This window comes from Oreochromis niloticus, linkage group LG2 (assembly GCF_001858045.2).
Source record: "Oreochromis niloticus isolate F11D_XX linkage group LG2, O_niloticus_UMD_NMBU, whole genome shotgun sequence".
Taxonomy (NCBI): domain Eukaryota; kingdom Metazoa; phylum Chordata; class Actinopteri; order Cichliformes; family Cichlidae; genus Oreochromis; species Oreochromis niloticus.
The window spans coordinates 20,169,882-20,186,888 of record NC_031966.2 but is presented as its reverse complement, the minus strand read 5'-3'; the positions used below and the strand labels follow the sequence as shown (position 1 = coordinate 20,186,888).

General features: G+C 39.8%; 1 protein-coding gene across 1 annotated transcript in view; it reads right to left on the bottom strand.

Moving 5' to 3' along the window:
* mrpl11 (mitochondrial ribosomal protein L11) overlaps positions 1-17,007 on the bottom strand; it is a 71,539-nt gene that overhangs the window by 29,207 nt on the left and 25,325 nt on the right. Inside the window, exon 2 of the mRNA XM_019365057.1 lies at positions 9,870-10,048. Within this exon, the coding sequence (XP_019220602.1) occupies positions 9,870-9,992 (123 nt within the window). The 5' untranslated portion in view covers positions 9,993-10,048. The remainder of the gene's footprint in view (positions 1-9,869; positions 10,049-17,007) is intronic.

Sequence of the window (17,007 nt, the reverse complement as noted above, 5' to 3'; positions counted from 1 at the left end):
GATGTACAGTACAGTCAAGTGCCTTGTTTCCTCATGGTGCAACGAGCCCCTGGGTTGTCGTACACATTGTGTGTACCATGTGGAACTTGGACATATGCCATGTGTATACTGTGAAGTTATTCCACAGCTGTTTTCAGCTACACCTCCAGGACAGACTGCAAACTAATAAAGTATTTCATAGTCGCCTAGTGTTGACAGTTCATTGGCCATTATAAAGAGGCATTATTGGCAGAAAATCGCGTGCGCACACACACACAAACAAACAGAAGGAGTCGGTCCAAATTATTCAAGTCCAAGAGACCTCAGAGGCAAATAATCGCCTCCTCCTTGCAAAACCTCCACTATATTAAAGTCAATCAGCTCTCATTGTACAGTCACAGGAAATTGCATGTTTTTATGTTGTCCTCATGCTGAACTGGTTAAGCGAATGGAAGCCTCCCGAAATGTTCTCGGCACAACAGCACGCTCTTTGCTCCATGGAGCGGCACACTGACGAAAGGCCGTCATTTATCACAATTATGCCAGCGGCCCCATCAGCTCGGATCCTCTCGCGGTAATCCTTGAGTGTGCTGTTGTGTTGTCTGCCGTTAATGCTGAGAGAGGGAGAAGTCTTGATGTGATGGGGTGCGCATGTCAAGAGTTGTAGTAAGTGCGTGTGATGTTTTTCAGAGGGAACTGGGTCTTTGCTCACAGCAGCTATGAATGCACCCATCAGCCTGTCCTCTGAGCTTTAATGGTCCTATTAATTGAAATTGAGGCTATTTGTCAAAATGCAAGTGCTCATTCTCGCTGCTTTATGCTTGATTTACAGGCTGTATTTACAGCATGTATTAAGACTAATGTACATGCTTCACCACAGAAAGAAATTCATTTAAAGTTTCTGTGGGGAATTTTTCTCCAGTTCAGAGACACTTTTAAGGAAAAACCACAGAGGGATATCGAGTGTAGTAGACAGCATCCAACTCTCGCCTACCCTCTTTCTTTCATCTCCCTCTACTTTGCCCACTCTACATTTCAAACACATGCATTCTGGATGCAGTCCCTGTTGGGCACCTCTTCATATTTCTATTATACTAAAAGCAGCAGCTACATAGGCAGCTGCCTCTGCAAATGACTACCTCCTAGAATTTGTTACACCTGTTAGACTCTGAATACAATGCTCAGCATTTTCCCTCAGCTCCCACCAACTCCCATAACCTGAAGAAAAGTGCTCGAGCTGCGCACCTATTTCCATTCTTCTTTTGCCGCTCTTTCCGGTGCTCCTTATTCTTCCCTTCCTCTCGCCTGTGCTAATTTCACTCTAGCCTGTAATTATTCTCATGTACCAGAGCTGTCACTTTTCCCTTTTTTTTTTTTGTCTTGTATTCCTTCTTTTATTTTTCTCGTTTGTTTAAATTTGCCCTGCAACCGACAGGCAGCCTACCTCTCTGCACTTCCCCTGTCAAGAGTGGTTAGTCAGAGACAAGGAGAGAAAAAAAAGCTGAGGGGGAGAGGCTGGCTAAGATTAAAGGAACGGGGCTACTGCCTGAAGCAGAGTGGCTGCTGACTGCCATTTATTTAGCGTTTGCTCCACACACACAGTGAGCTTGATGGAACAAGAGAACAGACAAAGACAAATACACACAACACGCTGCTCCGACAACAATGACATCTCAAACAGTCCAGAAGGAGGCACCTTTAGACAAACATATGGCTTTGTTTTGCTTGGTTGAGCACTTCGTCGCAACCCATCTCACCTCATTACCCCTGACGCGGCGACAGCTACAGTATGCCTACGAGCTCACACCCACCTCTTCTGGCAAAAAAAAAAAGGAGACACATTTAACAGACAGATGTCTAAATCATTCATCAGAGCACGCACACCATCAGCAATGCTGCTTTTGGAGAGAACTTCAAAGTATACTCTAACAGAAAGAAATGATGCAAAAGAATCTGAGACTCTTATGATATGCAATGCAATAGTGGAGACAAACGCATACTAATACAGGTCTCAGACGTTAAGGTGACATTTACGTAATGCCGAAATTACATAAAGTCAAAAAAAAGAAAAAAAGAACAAAGGTCGAAATGATCAGTCACTTAATAGAAAGTTACATACTAACCACTTTGAGAACTTAAAAAATTATGTCAAATCAATTAGTGCCAATTTGCTGATAATTTCACTTTTTCAGATTTGAAGGTTTGCTGCAGTTCTGTATTATACTGCACTCTAAAAAGTGTGGGAGGAAAATATTAAGAAAAAATAATGCCAGCGTCTCCCTGTTAAAGTAAATATGACTGTATCATGAGTATGAGCATCAATTAAGCATCAAAATCAACTTAAGTGTAATTTATGCAGGGTAGTCTGTTTCACAATAACACCGAATTAGATTATGCTTATTGTTGCATCTGCGTGTAATCATTCATCCGTGGTGCAGCTGTTACAAACGGGGATCATTTGCTACTTTATAATTTCCTAGTCACACTAAACCAAGTAATGCATTATGATTAATTTCCTGACTGCATCCATTATCCTTTTTCTAAGCACACCACCCTCCTCAGCCCCTGCCTCTAGGTCTAGGTCTACAGAGGAGACACCGGGGCATTCCCAAGTGAGCCGAGGGACAATCTTTCCAGCGAGTGTCAGGTCTCGCTGGGGTCCTCTTCCTGTTGGCCTGAAATACCTAATCTAAGAAGTGTCCAGGAGGCCTCCTAGACAGATATTTAAACCATGTAAGCTGACTCACTTCGTTTTGGAGAGGCAGCGGCTCTACTTTGAGCTCCTCATCCTATCACATCCTTTATTAAATCTGCAAAGAAAGTAAAGCTGTCAAAAAAGCAGCAGAGTAAAAAGTGTTATAACTTTGAAATGAAGATATGTGGAAAAAAATGGAATTTGTCAAAAGTACAATTAACTCTTCACTATACCTCGATGTAGCACTACAGTAAGTAAATTTACTTGGTTATTACTAAATTTAATCACGTTCTGGAAGTTGGTCTGATACAAAAAAATTCAGCCAATTGGTTGCTTTATATACGGCAAACTATTTAAATTTCTTTTGTCTACCCCGAGCCTCTGCAAGCTGCTTTGCAACCCACCTCCTTCCTAGTTCAACTGTCATGTGTGTTTGACCTTACTGATGTCATAGCTGTTTGTCAGTACGAGGGCTGCTTTGTTATCTGCTCGGGTCTTACTGTTGCTGCTCTCCTCTTGTCTGGCTTTCTGCATGTTTATGAAAAGTTGGGGAACAGAGCCAAACACAAATTACTGCAGATGGAAATAACAACCTCCTTTTTACTATAGAGGTCCTGACAGCAATGCAGTTTAATCCCTTAAGCCCTACACTATCTGTTTTTAAAATTTATACCTGAAAAACATCCCCAGATTTGTTCAGTAAGAGCTGTAAAAATGAAAGGCAAAAATTGATAACCCAGGGCTGTTTGGATAAAAGTGACTTGGAAGAATTCTGAAACATAGCCGTCGTCGTGTCTTCGTCATCAGTCTATTAGTGACATTAAAGAATTCCAGAAAAAAAACATGGCTTTTTAATTATGCTTAATCAAAACTGTAAATTAGGTTAATGGGAATGAAATTCTCTTATTTAAATATTCCGCAAATGTGTTCAAACCACACACTTTACTAGGTACACCTGTTAAACTGCTTGTTCAAACAAAGATTTAGTCAGTCAATCACTTGGCAGCATCTAGGGTGCGCAGACATGGTGAAGTTCAAACTTAACGTCAGAAAAGGTTGTTCTCAGTACTTCAGAAACTGCTGATCTACTGGGATTTTCCCACACAGCTATCTCTAGGGTTTACAGAGAGGTCTAAAAAAGAGAAAATATCCACTGAACACTTGTCAATGTCAGAGGTCAGAGGAGTATGGCTAGACTGCTTGCAGCTTGTAGGAAGGCAGTAGTAACTCATAACCCCAAGTTACAACCAAAGTATGCAAAGAGCATCAAATGCACAAAACATTGAAGCTTAAAGCAATGGGCTACAGCAGCAGAAGACCACACCCATCAGCTATGAACAAGAAACTGAGGCTACAATTCACACAGACTCACCAAAACTGGACAAACGATTGGAAAAAGTTACCTGGTCAGATGAGTCTCGATTTCTTATTCTAGATTTAGGGGTGTGACTATTTTCAGTGACGGGTAAATGAGACTCCGTTGTTCAGCTTTTGTTTTAAGCCCGATTTAGTAGCCAAAATTAGCACCCCATTTAATATCATAAAGAATTACAGATGACTCTTGTTAGCCAAGTAAATTGGCTTTCTACCATTAGCTGATAAGTTCCCAGGTCAACCCTGCTGTCTAAATATAGACCAGCTTCAAATATACCAGGATAGCCAGACCAAAAATGTACCATACAAGGCTTCAAAATGGCAAAAAAAAAAAAAAAAAAAAAAAAAAAAATGTTGATGGCATCAATTTACATTATATTCATCTATCCATTTTCATCCACCTATCTAATTCAAGGTCATGAGGGGCTGGAGGTTAACACAGTGCCCATGCAGTGAGAGGCAGAGTCTATCACAGTCTAATACAGAAGGGCAGACAACCATTTACACCTACAATAAATTTATAAATCACCAGTAAATCTAACATGCATGTCTTTGGATGGTGGCAGGAAGTTGGGGTATCCATGCAAATATGGGAAGAAAATTCAATTCCCACACAGAAAGACCCCAATACTGGATTCCAGTCCAGTCAAGTACTATTTCCAGAAACGGCACAACAAAAGCTAGATCCATTTTGTTACCAAGTTACCATACTTTGCAGCCTTAAAATAAATTAATAAATTAACAAAAAATATAGGCGGTGTATTTTTATAAAAGTTGAGTTATAAACAGGATACAGTGAACTCCAGGCTGATGTAAAAGTCGTTATGTCACTATCTGACGACACTGTACGTTGTGTGAGATTAAGGTATTGATTCAGTATATAATACACAGAGATAGAGATTCCTAAATAGAACTACATTTGTCTCATGTTGCAGCTACTTCGTATTTATACTGCAACCATGAAATCAAAACCTTTAAATGTGGATGTTAAAAAGAGGGCTTTAAAAATAAAAACCAAGTGTGGTGTAAGAAAGTAAGAAAATCTCAAACTAATCACATAAAATAGACTCGGTGGAGTCTTCTATGCATTATTTAACACAGTTCGTGCTCAAACAGAATATTCTGACAAGACACAGCGAGGAACAAGTGTTCAAAGGTGAAACCGGCCATACAAACAAAGACAGACAGAGAAAACGAAATTGCATACTTGGTGAGGCTGGTAAAGAAACGACTATTCTTAGTTTCGGCGTCAGAGTGAGGTGTCAAAAATCCAAGCATCTTTAAAAGGAATCAAATTTGAACCATAACATCTTTGGGAAAGGAAACGGTGCTTTCAGGGAGAAGAAAACTTTAAATATATATATATATATATATATATATATATCTATAAAAAAATGCAATTTTCCCACTGATGCAGATACATCAATACTCATGTTACTCTGACAAGAAGATGTTAGAGATGAGGAGGATTGCTCATAAATACATGATTGCTATTGTTTGAGTCTTTATGCATGTCTGATGGTTAGCTGCCAGTAAAAATATGTCAACTGTCAGTCACAAACACGGATCTTTCTATTAAAAAACAAAAGGAGTTTCAAATCAAATGTTTCAAATTTATAACGTCTCATGTTATAGAAAATTAGACAGAAAGCTGTAAAGGTTCATTTTCAATTAACCTTTGACGCTCCCAAATTCCTCCAAATGTGCCAGATGTAAAATCTCAATGACCTTTAGAGTTGACTGACAGCCAAAGCGAGTTTCTTAATTCTCAGCTTTAGCTCAGGGGAACTCAGGGTCTCCAGTGTAGCTGCAGGGGAAGGAAGCCTTAAATATGATCGGTAAAAATCTTAAAATCAATTATACATCTAACTGGTAAACAGCAAAGAGAGGATAAAACTGGGTTTTCCCAGTCTCTACACATGGTAGCAGTTAAATTTTGGCTTCTATATTTCTGAGCAGACGATAAAAGATGGTAGATGAAAGCAGAGATCCTGTGGCTCCAGGGTGCAGTGGTTAACATATGTGCCTTACATGCGAAAGCACTCCGGTTCAAGGAGACACAAACCCTTCCTCAGGGGGTCAGAAGCCCGAGCACTCCTTGTGCCAGATCAATGTTTGTGACTTGTGCCAGTCCCAAATGCACAGAAATGGAAGGGTTGTGTCAGGAAAGGCATCTGGTGCAAAATCTGTGTCAAGTCAAATATATGGATCCAGCCACTGTGCCAACCACTTGCACAATGAGAGAGCAGCGGAAAGTGCTCTCAGATGAAAGCATAGATCCACCACTTACTTTATTTTTGGACAGAAAGAATACGATTATTTGTTTTCCAGAAGGAATCATCATTGCTGTACTACAAAAATAAAGCATATTTTCTAAAATCTGAATTAACATCTTAACGTGACGATTATCAGCTCAAGTTTATATATCTAAACCTTTAAGCAAACAGTTGCTTATTTACACAACCCACAGATAAGGATATAAATAGCATTCATTTGGAGTTGGAGTTTTTAAAAATCCAATATTCCTTCTGGCCATTCAGTTGTACATGCTTTAAAAAGTTCACGAGCAAACTGTGCCAACTGTTTCTGTTTGGTGCTGAGGAGGCAGTGTGCAGCACTGTTTTTTAAATCAATTATGGGACTGTAAACACCACTATAAGAGCAGCAAAACTAAATCAAGGCCAGAAGCAATGACTTTAACAATGCCGAGTTTTCTGTAGAGCCAAGAATCCCTGAAGCCGGAAACAAGTTTTATTCCACTAAATCATGTGAGCTGTTATTGCGGGTTTAAGACAGTCCTTCCTTTTGATTTCCAAAATCGAGTAACTGAAAAACTCACTAGACTGTAGGGGAGGAAAAATTATGTCATCTGCATAGAAACAATACAGATATTATGTTTGGAAGAAAATTCTCATTAGCTTATTAATACAAATATCTAATCACATGACATGTCAAAAGTTAGTAAAAGTGATCTCTGCCTGCACAGCTTACTCGAGCTACCCTTGGAAAAGCACAGAGCACATTCTAATAGTCATTAAGTCACAACTTTATTCATATATACTGATGTGTCATTAAGAGTAAAGGGGTAGGATGTCAGGTGTCATATGTAAGGGAGAAAAAGTTAAACATGTAGACATGGTCAAGACAACCTGCTGAAATCAAAGTGACTTTGTGCATGGCGTGGTTGTTGGTGCCAGACAGGTTGGCCCGAGTATTTCAGAAAATGCTGATCTTCTGCAATTTTCCCACAAAACCATCTCTACCGTTTACAGAGAATGGTCTGAAAAAGAGAAAATATCCAGTGAACAGCAATTGTGGGTAAAAATGCATTGTTGAGGCCAGAATGGCCAGACTGCTTCAAGATAACAGGAAAGCAACAGTGACTCAAAATAACCACTTGGTACAACATTTCTGAATGCACAACACAAGCAGACGAGCTACAGCAGCAGAAGACCGCAGAGGGTTCCCAGCCTCCAGCCTTTAACTAAGAACAGAAAACTGAGGCTAGACTTCACAGGGGTTCACCAATACTGGACAATACAAGGCTTGAAAATCATTGCCTGGTCTGATGAGTTACAATTTCTGTGTCAGAATTTGACATAAACAGCTTGAAAGCAAGGATCCATGCATCAATGGTTCAGGCTAGTAGAGATTTAATACCAACTGAGCATCGTTTAAATGTACAGTATTGTTCCTGACCATATCCATCCCTTTATATCCAGGGTGTACACGTCTTCTGATGGCTGCTTCCAACACGATAACCACCATGTCAGAAAGCTCAGACTATATCAAAATCAGATCTCAATCAAGTAGAATGCCTTTGGGGTGTGAACGGGAGATTCCTATCCAGCTAAGAAATGCAGAAACTGTGTGCTTTATCACGTTGATATGGACCAAAATATCACCCAATAAACTGAACAGTGAGCGCACATAAATCTATATGAAAAACACTGACCAATGTTTTTTTTTTTTCAGCGATCAAAACACTACTGCATCAACATCAAAAATCTAGCATTCAAGCTGTGTAATAGTATGGTATATTTGAATCAAACACATGAAGTGCAAAAATGTTCAAGGTTTTGGCTTTTTAGTGTAAAAACAATTTTATCAATTAAATTAAATTAAATTCATATAGCGCCGAATCGCAACAACCATTGCCTTAAGGTTCCTTATATTGTAAGGTAAAAACCCTACATTATCACAAAGAAAACAGAGAAAACCCCAACAATCATATGAGCCCCTGTGAGCAAGTGCTTTGGCGACAGTGGGAAGGAAAAACTCCCTTTTAACAGGAAGAAACCTCCAGCAGAACCAGGCTCAGGGAGGGGCAGCCAACTGCCATGACTGGTTGGGGTTGGGGGAGGAAGACAGGACATTTTTCGTTAGTGTGTTGTCATTATTTGTGACGATCAAGTTAGCTTATTTTGTCATTAAATAGGAGAAAATATTTGTCATAGAGAAACGTGCTTAAAATGATCTAAAATCTATGGGGTTTAAGCCCCAAATGTAAGTCCTGGCCTGTCATAGAGACCAGGCTAAGTTAAGCTATTCGTTACTAACCCTTGTAAGTAAATGAATTACCTGTATTTAAGCTATTAGAAGCAGTGCGCAGCCACCAGATTTTTATGTTGTGGTTAATGTTGTTCAACTGGTGACAGTAGAATACAGAAGAGCTACAGTAATGGTGCAGCTATTGATGATGTCATCTAAGAGAAATCCGATATTTTCAATTGATTTCACTTATAAAGCTACCTTCCGTGATATTATAAATCATGTGGTGCTCGCTTTTCTGGCAATTATGTACATTTTTCCATTCTCTTGTCTGAGTGTCGTCATTATGTCACAGAGATGGATTAGCTGTGAGAATTGATCTGGTTTCCAAGTGTGCAACAGCATCCACGGCTGATGAGTACTGTCCATTAAAGAGGCTAACTGAACCATTTGTATGTAGAGAATGAGCCTTTGGGTTGCTTTGTTTCTATCTCTCAAAGGACAATTAAACTTTAATTCCTCAATGGCTATTAAAGCTGCAGCAGATAGAACCTTTTATGGCATAAAATAAAATCTAAACTTTACAAGAAAAATTTAACGCAGATGCAATTTTGTGATCAGAAACAAAGAGGAGGTTAATGAACAGAGCATCAGCAGTGAATGGCCAAGTAAATTCTGCCTCTGCTATTCTTATCCACTCTCGTCACTTTGATCATTGCTCATTGCTCGAGGACTGCTGACTTATTTTATTATTGTACCGGCCAATTCATAAGATTTTCTAGTCGGAATTGGCATCAGTGGGGAAAAAGTTGTAGTGGTGCATCCCTGAGCAATAAAAAACAAGACTACCTCAGCTGTCTCTGTGGAGCAATTGAAGCAGAAAGAAGTACACCAGAATTTAAGACAAAACCTTCGCAGGTTCAATCCCTTTTCATCAGCTGGCTTGTAAAGAGTGAGGCTAATGTATATGGACAGCTGCTGCTGTTGGTGTGTTTGGCCTGGAAACTGTGAGAAAATAGTTGCAGACTGAGGCAGTGTGTGGCACCCACCTGCACAATAGAGCTGTGCGACTAGAATAAGAATGGGAATATGAATAGGGAGGAGAAGGAGGTGGAGGTGGGGATGTACGATGAGGTGACTGAGGAGAGAGAGGCAACTATGTGATTGGCAAAGTGAAAATAGGAAAGGATCGGGTTGCTTCGCGGTTAATGAGCGCTGTGTTCAGAAGGTCGGTTGATAAAATGAAGCGCTGCTCCTTCAATTAAGTTAATACTTGTGATTACTCAGAGCGAACAGATAGAACAAGAGGTGAAATCAGGAGTAATTTTACCTGTCCCAGAATGGGGCCTAGCGGAGGTCCAGGGGCAGCCTGTCCTGACCTCACAATAGCCCGGATTACATTGCCTGCATCCAATTTCTTCACGGCCTTGGCTGCTTTGGAGATCTTTGACATCCTGGTCTGTCTGGAAAGTCTTAAATCTGCCTCCAAGTCAACTGAGAATCCATCCACTGAAAATGCACAAGAAAAACAAACAAATTAGGTTTTTCGAGCATATACAACAGCAACAAATCATTCACACGCCAGGCTCATTAAAACATCATACACCCAAGTCGATACGAATACCCAGAGGCAAAACCCGAGCCTTTCCATTCTGCAGCGGGCGAGTAATTAAAAAAATCTTTGCCTTCGATCGGCTCAGTTAGAGCCACTTTCCTGGAGGTGTTTGCAGTGTGGATCAGCAGCTGAGTGAGATGCCTGCCACGTTGGAGAGCCTAAGAACTAGCAGGATTTAAACTTCTCGAAGAAAAAAAAGAAAAAAATCATGGAGTGCATGCCAAAAACGCCTCCATCGCCTCAGTTCTGTTTGAGATGTGCCGAGACTTAACTGTCTGTGCTCCGTCAAAGCTTCCCCTGCATCTGTAGAGGTCAAGGATAGAAGAGGGATGTGCATTCATAAATATACACAGAGAAGGTGCGGATGTGTCACCGCCTCATACGAACGCAAAGAGGGGTCGGCTCTCTTCATTCCACCTTAAAATGCATTTGCCAAATTAGGAGACAATTAGCAGAGTGGGAAGAATGGCCTGAACTCCTGGCCTTTCTCTGGGGAAGCAAAAGACATAAAAGGAGTCCTATAATCCCCTGCTGGAATAAAAGTGATACTAACACAGCTGTAGGGGAAGAAAAAAAAAAGGAAAAAAGAAAAAAAAAAGATCATTGACTGGAGCCAAGGGACAAATACAAGTTTTAAAGTTGAGACTTGTGATTCAGGGGAACCCTGCATTCAATAAAAATAAGTACTTGAGGGGAGGGAAGGGGTCCAGCAATGATTCATTGTAGGCAACAGAGGGTATCCAATTAGATCAACAGAAGAGACAGTACCAGAAAGATATATGGGACCTCACGCTGCTTCAGAGCAACAAACAGTGGGAAGCTACACCCAAGAAAAGTTGCGATTCTATGTGGATTGCTGATTATCCAGCAGCCGTTAAAGTGCAGCCACTGTGAGGCAATATTTGTAAGGGCATTAAGGTTATACGCACGCTGCAGAAAGAGTCCCAAATAGAATCCATTTAGTCTGGATTCCCTGAATAGCTGTCTTTACAATGTGACTCACATACACTGCTACTTTTCTGAGGTCAATTTCACAGTACTCACCTAATGTGCTCAGCTACTTCATTGTAGAAAATTGTTGGCAGTCAGATCAATTTTGGAGGCAGTTAAAAATGCAGAGAACCAGTATGCATTAAATCTGAAGTGAGAAAAGCCACTTCTGTTATCAAACAATGACTCATGAAAAACTCATGAATGCTTAACTGGCAAGCTTAGCTAAATAACTCAAACACCAATTTGACAGAGGTGGGGAAAAAAAACCCAATAACTGACCAATAAAATGACACACTGCACAATCCACAGAGAGTGAGGCTTAACAGTGTGGTGAGGGTTGCTGTTCCTAAACAGTTAGGGCCAGCATCACATGTTGGGTTTAATTCCAATTTGGAGCAAAGGGAATAACGCCTCTGCGAGCGGGGAAATGACAACGTCATGCTTTAATGCACCGCAACTCCAATCTCTGTTGGAGTATGAATAATAAAACTGCAGTTCCCTCGCAAAATGAAATCACTCATCACAAGGCCAAGCAGTGAACGCCGGAGAAGAATTGACCTACATAAGGCAACACAACTGCACTGACTGTGCGTTTCATCCAGCACAATTTACATTAGAGTCAAGGAATGAAGCTGCATTAACAGCGCAGAAGCAGGAAAACATGGTTCAAGGCTGCATGAAAAGCCTCAATCAGAGCTAGCTTAATGCTTTTGCTGTGAATAATCAAATCAAAGCCAAAGTAATCTGAAAGGAAAAGACACAATTTTGAGCTGCTCTTTAGGCGGAATATTACATTCCTACGGCAATTACTGGCAACAGCTTCGTTGATAACAAGGAGTAGACAGAAAGAGCAATTTGTTTGGGCCGTGCAGAGTTACTGCGTGAGAGCACTTTGTTAAAACATGCTTGATAAATGACGGGCCACAAACCCAGCATTTAAATTACCGCCTAATAGAAGAAGGTGAGGTGAGCTATAATAGAGCACAAACCGAAGCAAATCTAGGACAATACTCCAAATTGCCACTTCGAGTCAAATTCATAGCTCAGTCTCAAAGGTATTCCCCGTGGACGTGAAAACAAGTCTCTAATCATCGACTCGTACAGTTGGCCTTAATAAAGCAGCCACGATGACCAAAATCAGAACTCTAAAAATAATACTTCCAAGAAAATCTGGAACTTTTCCAGCTCCCCTGCCGCCTGTCGAATAAACTACCACTGATCGGGGGGGGGGGGGGGGGGGGGGGGGCATCTTTGACAGAAGTAAACATGTCAATAAAACTGAGCACACTGGAGGAAAAGCTCGAGAAAAATTCCACCTGTCATGATAATATGCAGGTCTACACAGACTGTTGTCAAAAGATCATCTGAAACCAGACTCCTATATTATATCACCTGCCCATTATTATGCCTGCGAAATTTCTACAGGCTGTCACAGAGCAGTATCAGCAGCTTCTGTTTTGTGTTTCAGCATAATTAAAAGTGACTCCATTTCAAGGGTAATGCTGACTTTGATTAAAGAAATTAATCAATTTGGTATTAAAAATGTGGGCTTAATTGCACCGGCGAAGCCCACCGCTGTTTGTTGTTTAGGCTATTAGGTTCTCTTTAGTCTTAATTAGGAGGCAAGCCAAACTGTAGTCAACATCAATGAGGCCTCTAAATCTGTTATTTATTTACAAGTGAAGGTTACGGGTATTGATTTTCTATAAAATGACAGTCTTGAAAAATGGACAAAATGGTCTCGAAGCAGTGTGTTTAGTTTGAAAGTGAATGCTCAATATAAATGACACAGACACTGTATCAGCCTGGAGGAAATTATGTCTTTTTCTTCTTCTCTCTATATCTTTTAAATCTTTTATTTCATCAGAGTGCAACTAAAAGCTGAACAGTAATTAATTTCTCAGCAGGATCTGGTTTTGTACCTGGAACAACATCTAATCAAGAGCAGTTCAATAACCTTTGTTGCACATTGTCTGCCTTCCCGTCTTCATATCTCCACAAAATACAAACTAACTAAAAGAAGTGGGGGGGAAAAAAAGAACAATTTCCCAGCTACACAGATTGCGTTTCAAATGAAGAATATATCTTTTTTTATCTCATCAAAAGGAGCATAGCGACATAGATTCAAGTGTAAGTGTGTGTTAATATAAAAACTGTGCCTCACTGAAGGCTTTTCCCATTTTATTTCTATCAGAGCACCTTTATGCGGTTGGTTTATTATTCTCAACAGCTATTCCCTCTGTAGGCCTGCGGGAACTCATGCACACCAGACTACAGCTTTTATTAATGACTTGTGCTTGCCAAGGTTTAGTACTAACTAGAGCCTGACCAATGCTGGATTTTTAAGGCAGGTGCTGGTAGCAATTTGCAGTGAGTGCAAAATATGAATCTATTGGCCAATATTCATATAAATATAAATATATTTCAGGATGGTGGTACTTATGAGCCTTACCGATGATGAGGAGTAACCATTCCTCCTAACAAAGGTGTTTCAGTTCATCAAATTTGTCTTCGAGCGATTTTACAGCTCACTGCAGGTCAAAGAGTCAGGGCTCTGGCTCGGCCCTTTCAAATTTTATTCACATTTTAACGATTCAATTGTTGATTTACTTGCGTGCATTGGGTCACTGTTGCATCAGCAAACCCTTCCAAAGCTTCAGGCCATGAACTGTTGCTCTGACATTCTCCTGTAAAATTTCTAAACATATTTTTTAAATTCATTGTTTCTTCAATAACTGCAAGACATGATGATGGGATTTGCGGTTCTGGTTTGTGAGAAATGGCAGCATAGTCAACAACCTCGAAAGCCAACATGAACTACCCTGAAGATAATAGAAAGAGAGGTAATCGTAGTTCCTCTAATTCTGAGAAAGGGGTGAAGAGGATGTCCACGATTATAAGTAAGAAATCTGCTCTACCCGTCGATAAAATCAACGACACACAGTCACGTGAAGAAACTAATGCCAGCAGTCACACAGATAACCTTGCTTCGGCTGATGCGAGTGGAGGGGAGGACCCGGTGAATTTAACCCTGATTCTCACAGAAATTTGCAACCCTAGTCAAGATGTACAACTCCGAGATTTAAAAGGAGAAAAGGAGAAAAGGAGAAAAGGAGAAAAGGCGAAAACCAACACAAGCCTGGATGAGGCGGCAGCTAGAATCCAGGAAAACGAGGAGAAGCTGCAAAAAACGGAGGAGGCTTTATCGGAGACGCTAAAAATGCAAGAGCGGACCCAGCTCAGACTAACCGATCAAAGACCAGTTCCAATGGTCTTCAGCTAACTCTCTGACTTGCAGAGATCATCATAATGAGATATTTCAAAGCCCAACATCAAGACAAATATGGGCAGTCCTATATTTTAGGACTTAAAGCTTAATCGTAAGCAAAGCCTAAGCCATTTTGGATCGACGTTCAAAAGACATTAAACTGTGTTTTTAAAAAACAAAAACCTCTAAACTCTGAAACTATTTACCTTGGTTATGTTCCTTGCTTAATACTGAGGAGGGATATAAAGTTGTAGGTACTATTAGCGGGGAGTAAAAAGACTATTACTAGAAAATGGCTAAGCCCTACCCCATCAACAATAGAAAACTGGCATGATGTAATATTGGAAATATTTAAAACAGAAAGGTTGACATACTGTTGGAAGACTGGTTGGAAGACGAGTTGTCTTTTACTCATTCACATGTGACAAATCTCAGGGTTATGTCTAGAGCTGGGCGATATAAGATTTTTTCATATCACGATATGTTTTTTTCATTTCAGGCGATAATGATATATATCACGATATAAGCCAAATAACTATATTTGTAAGATTTAAATGTGCCGTTGCTCACAAGTAAAATGTGAAATAATCTGCAGCTTGTTTTAATTAAAATATTTATTTCCCATAATAAGTTCAACAGGGCAGATGTACTTAAGGAACATGAGACTTCAGTTTCAGATAAATAAAGGCAAATATTGCAAACTACACAAAAGGCAGCCGCTAAAGCGTTTAAGTTTCAAAATAGAACAAACAAAACAGACTACTAAATTGTCAATTCCACTTAGAAACAAAATATTAATTCTAAAAATAAATCTTAGGTCGTTTTACAGAAGAACAGACAAAATTGACTAACTTTTGTCAATATCAAATAAACTGAGAACTAAAAGGAAATTCTCAATCTCTCCTTGTTGTATAGCTTAGCTTTTCAAACAGTTTTAACAGTTACTTTAGTCTGACAAAAGCCGAATGACGAATTAGCGCTTTCAGTCAGAGATTGAGCATGCACCGCTTTATTGTATTTCCAGACTTGCTTTCGGCACAATTTACAGTGCGCGCTACTCTGTGTTTTGTCAGACTTGAAATAGCCGAAATACCTTCACACTAAGGAACTTCTATGGCCCTTCCGTTCGACAAGCTCTCCGGCATTGGAACCATCATCTGTTTTTTCTTCGGTAACCTTCGCTCACGCTCTCGGTTGATTTTTCTCTAGTCGGCAAACTCATTTCCTTCATTACCCGGGCTGCAAAAACAAATACACATGTGCGCCTTGGCGCTTGTGCTGTACATAACAAGTCACGTGACGTGACGCTGCGGCTGTGATTGGTTCGGCTCTGTGCTACTTAATTTGGATTGGCTGTTCTTTTTTTCTTTTCTTTTTTTAAGAGGACAAGAGAGATGAGGCCTATCGCAATAGTTTAATTTTTCTATCGAGAAAAAGTTATTTCGCAATACATATCGTTATCGTTTTATCGCCCAGCTCTAGTTATGTCAGGTTCGGACACTTCAAGAGTAAGATCTGAAACGGTGACTTCACATTGATAATAATGATTTTTCTTTGTTGCATTTGCCAATCCAACAGATAACAGTATCACTGGCATCTTTAAAAGCAATCCTTCTCCCTGCGGTGTCACCCTTTGAATTAGAACCACCCTGCAGACCGTGGTATACATAAACTTGAAAAACTTGTTATACTGTTATGCCCGACATTCACCTTAAATAGAGAATTTAAAAAAAAAAAAAAAAAAAAAAAAAAGATCTGATGCTACTCAAACCAATCGTGCTTCACAGATTGGACACGGTTTTGGTGTTGCAGAACAAAAAAATTAAACTTTTGCCTCAACAATTCACCATGGTACATATTTTTCAAACTTGAAGGCTCCTACAAGCTGTGAGATTTCAGCAACCAATCCACACTGCATGACATGGATCTAATAAACGTGGGCGGGCTATCAGGTTTGATGAATGTAAACTGTATGATGATAATACCTCAGGGCTACGACAAACAGTAGCAATGCCTGCACTATTTATTTCCATGCTACTTCCCCCTTGGCACGAAATTAATAACAACTGGAAGAAATGTCACACAAATAAGTGCTGTGGTCGAGTAATCCTGTGTTTTCTTGACTTTAATGTAAAAAGTGCACGTCAGTCCTGGTTCCAAAGGTTTTGGGACACCATGTATAACGCAAAGCCCATAAACCCATATTTTATTCACAATAGAACATAGAAAGCACATAAAATATTTAAAAGTGAAACATACTACTATTTCATGAAAAATATCTTTCTGAATTTGATGGAAGCAATAAATCTCAAAAAAGTTAACATGGAGTTGGAAAACTAAGTGATACTAAAAAAAAGCTGGAGCATCTTAGAGGATGTTTCTCAGAAGAAAAGAAGTGCAGCGGTTCATCCGTCTGCAAAAACCTGTCTACAAATTGTGGAACAATTACAGAACAAGTTTATTTGATGTAAAACTGCAAAGAGTCTGACTATCTCATCTACAGTACATCATAATATCAAAAGTTTGAGAGAATCTGAAGAAATCTCTGTGTATAAGAGAAAAGGCTGAATATTAGTTTTGGAAATCCACCAT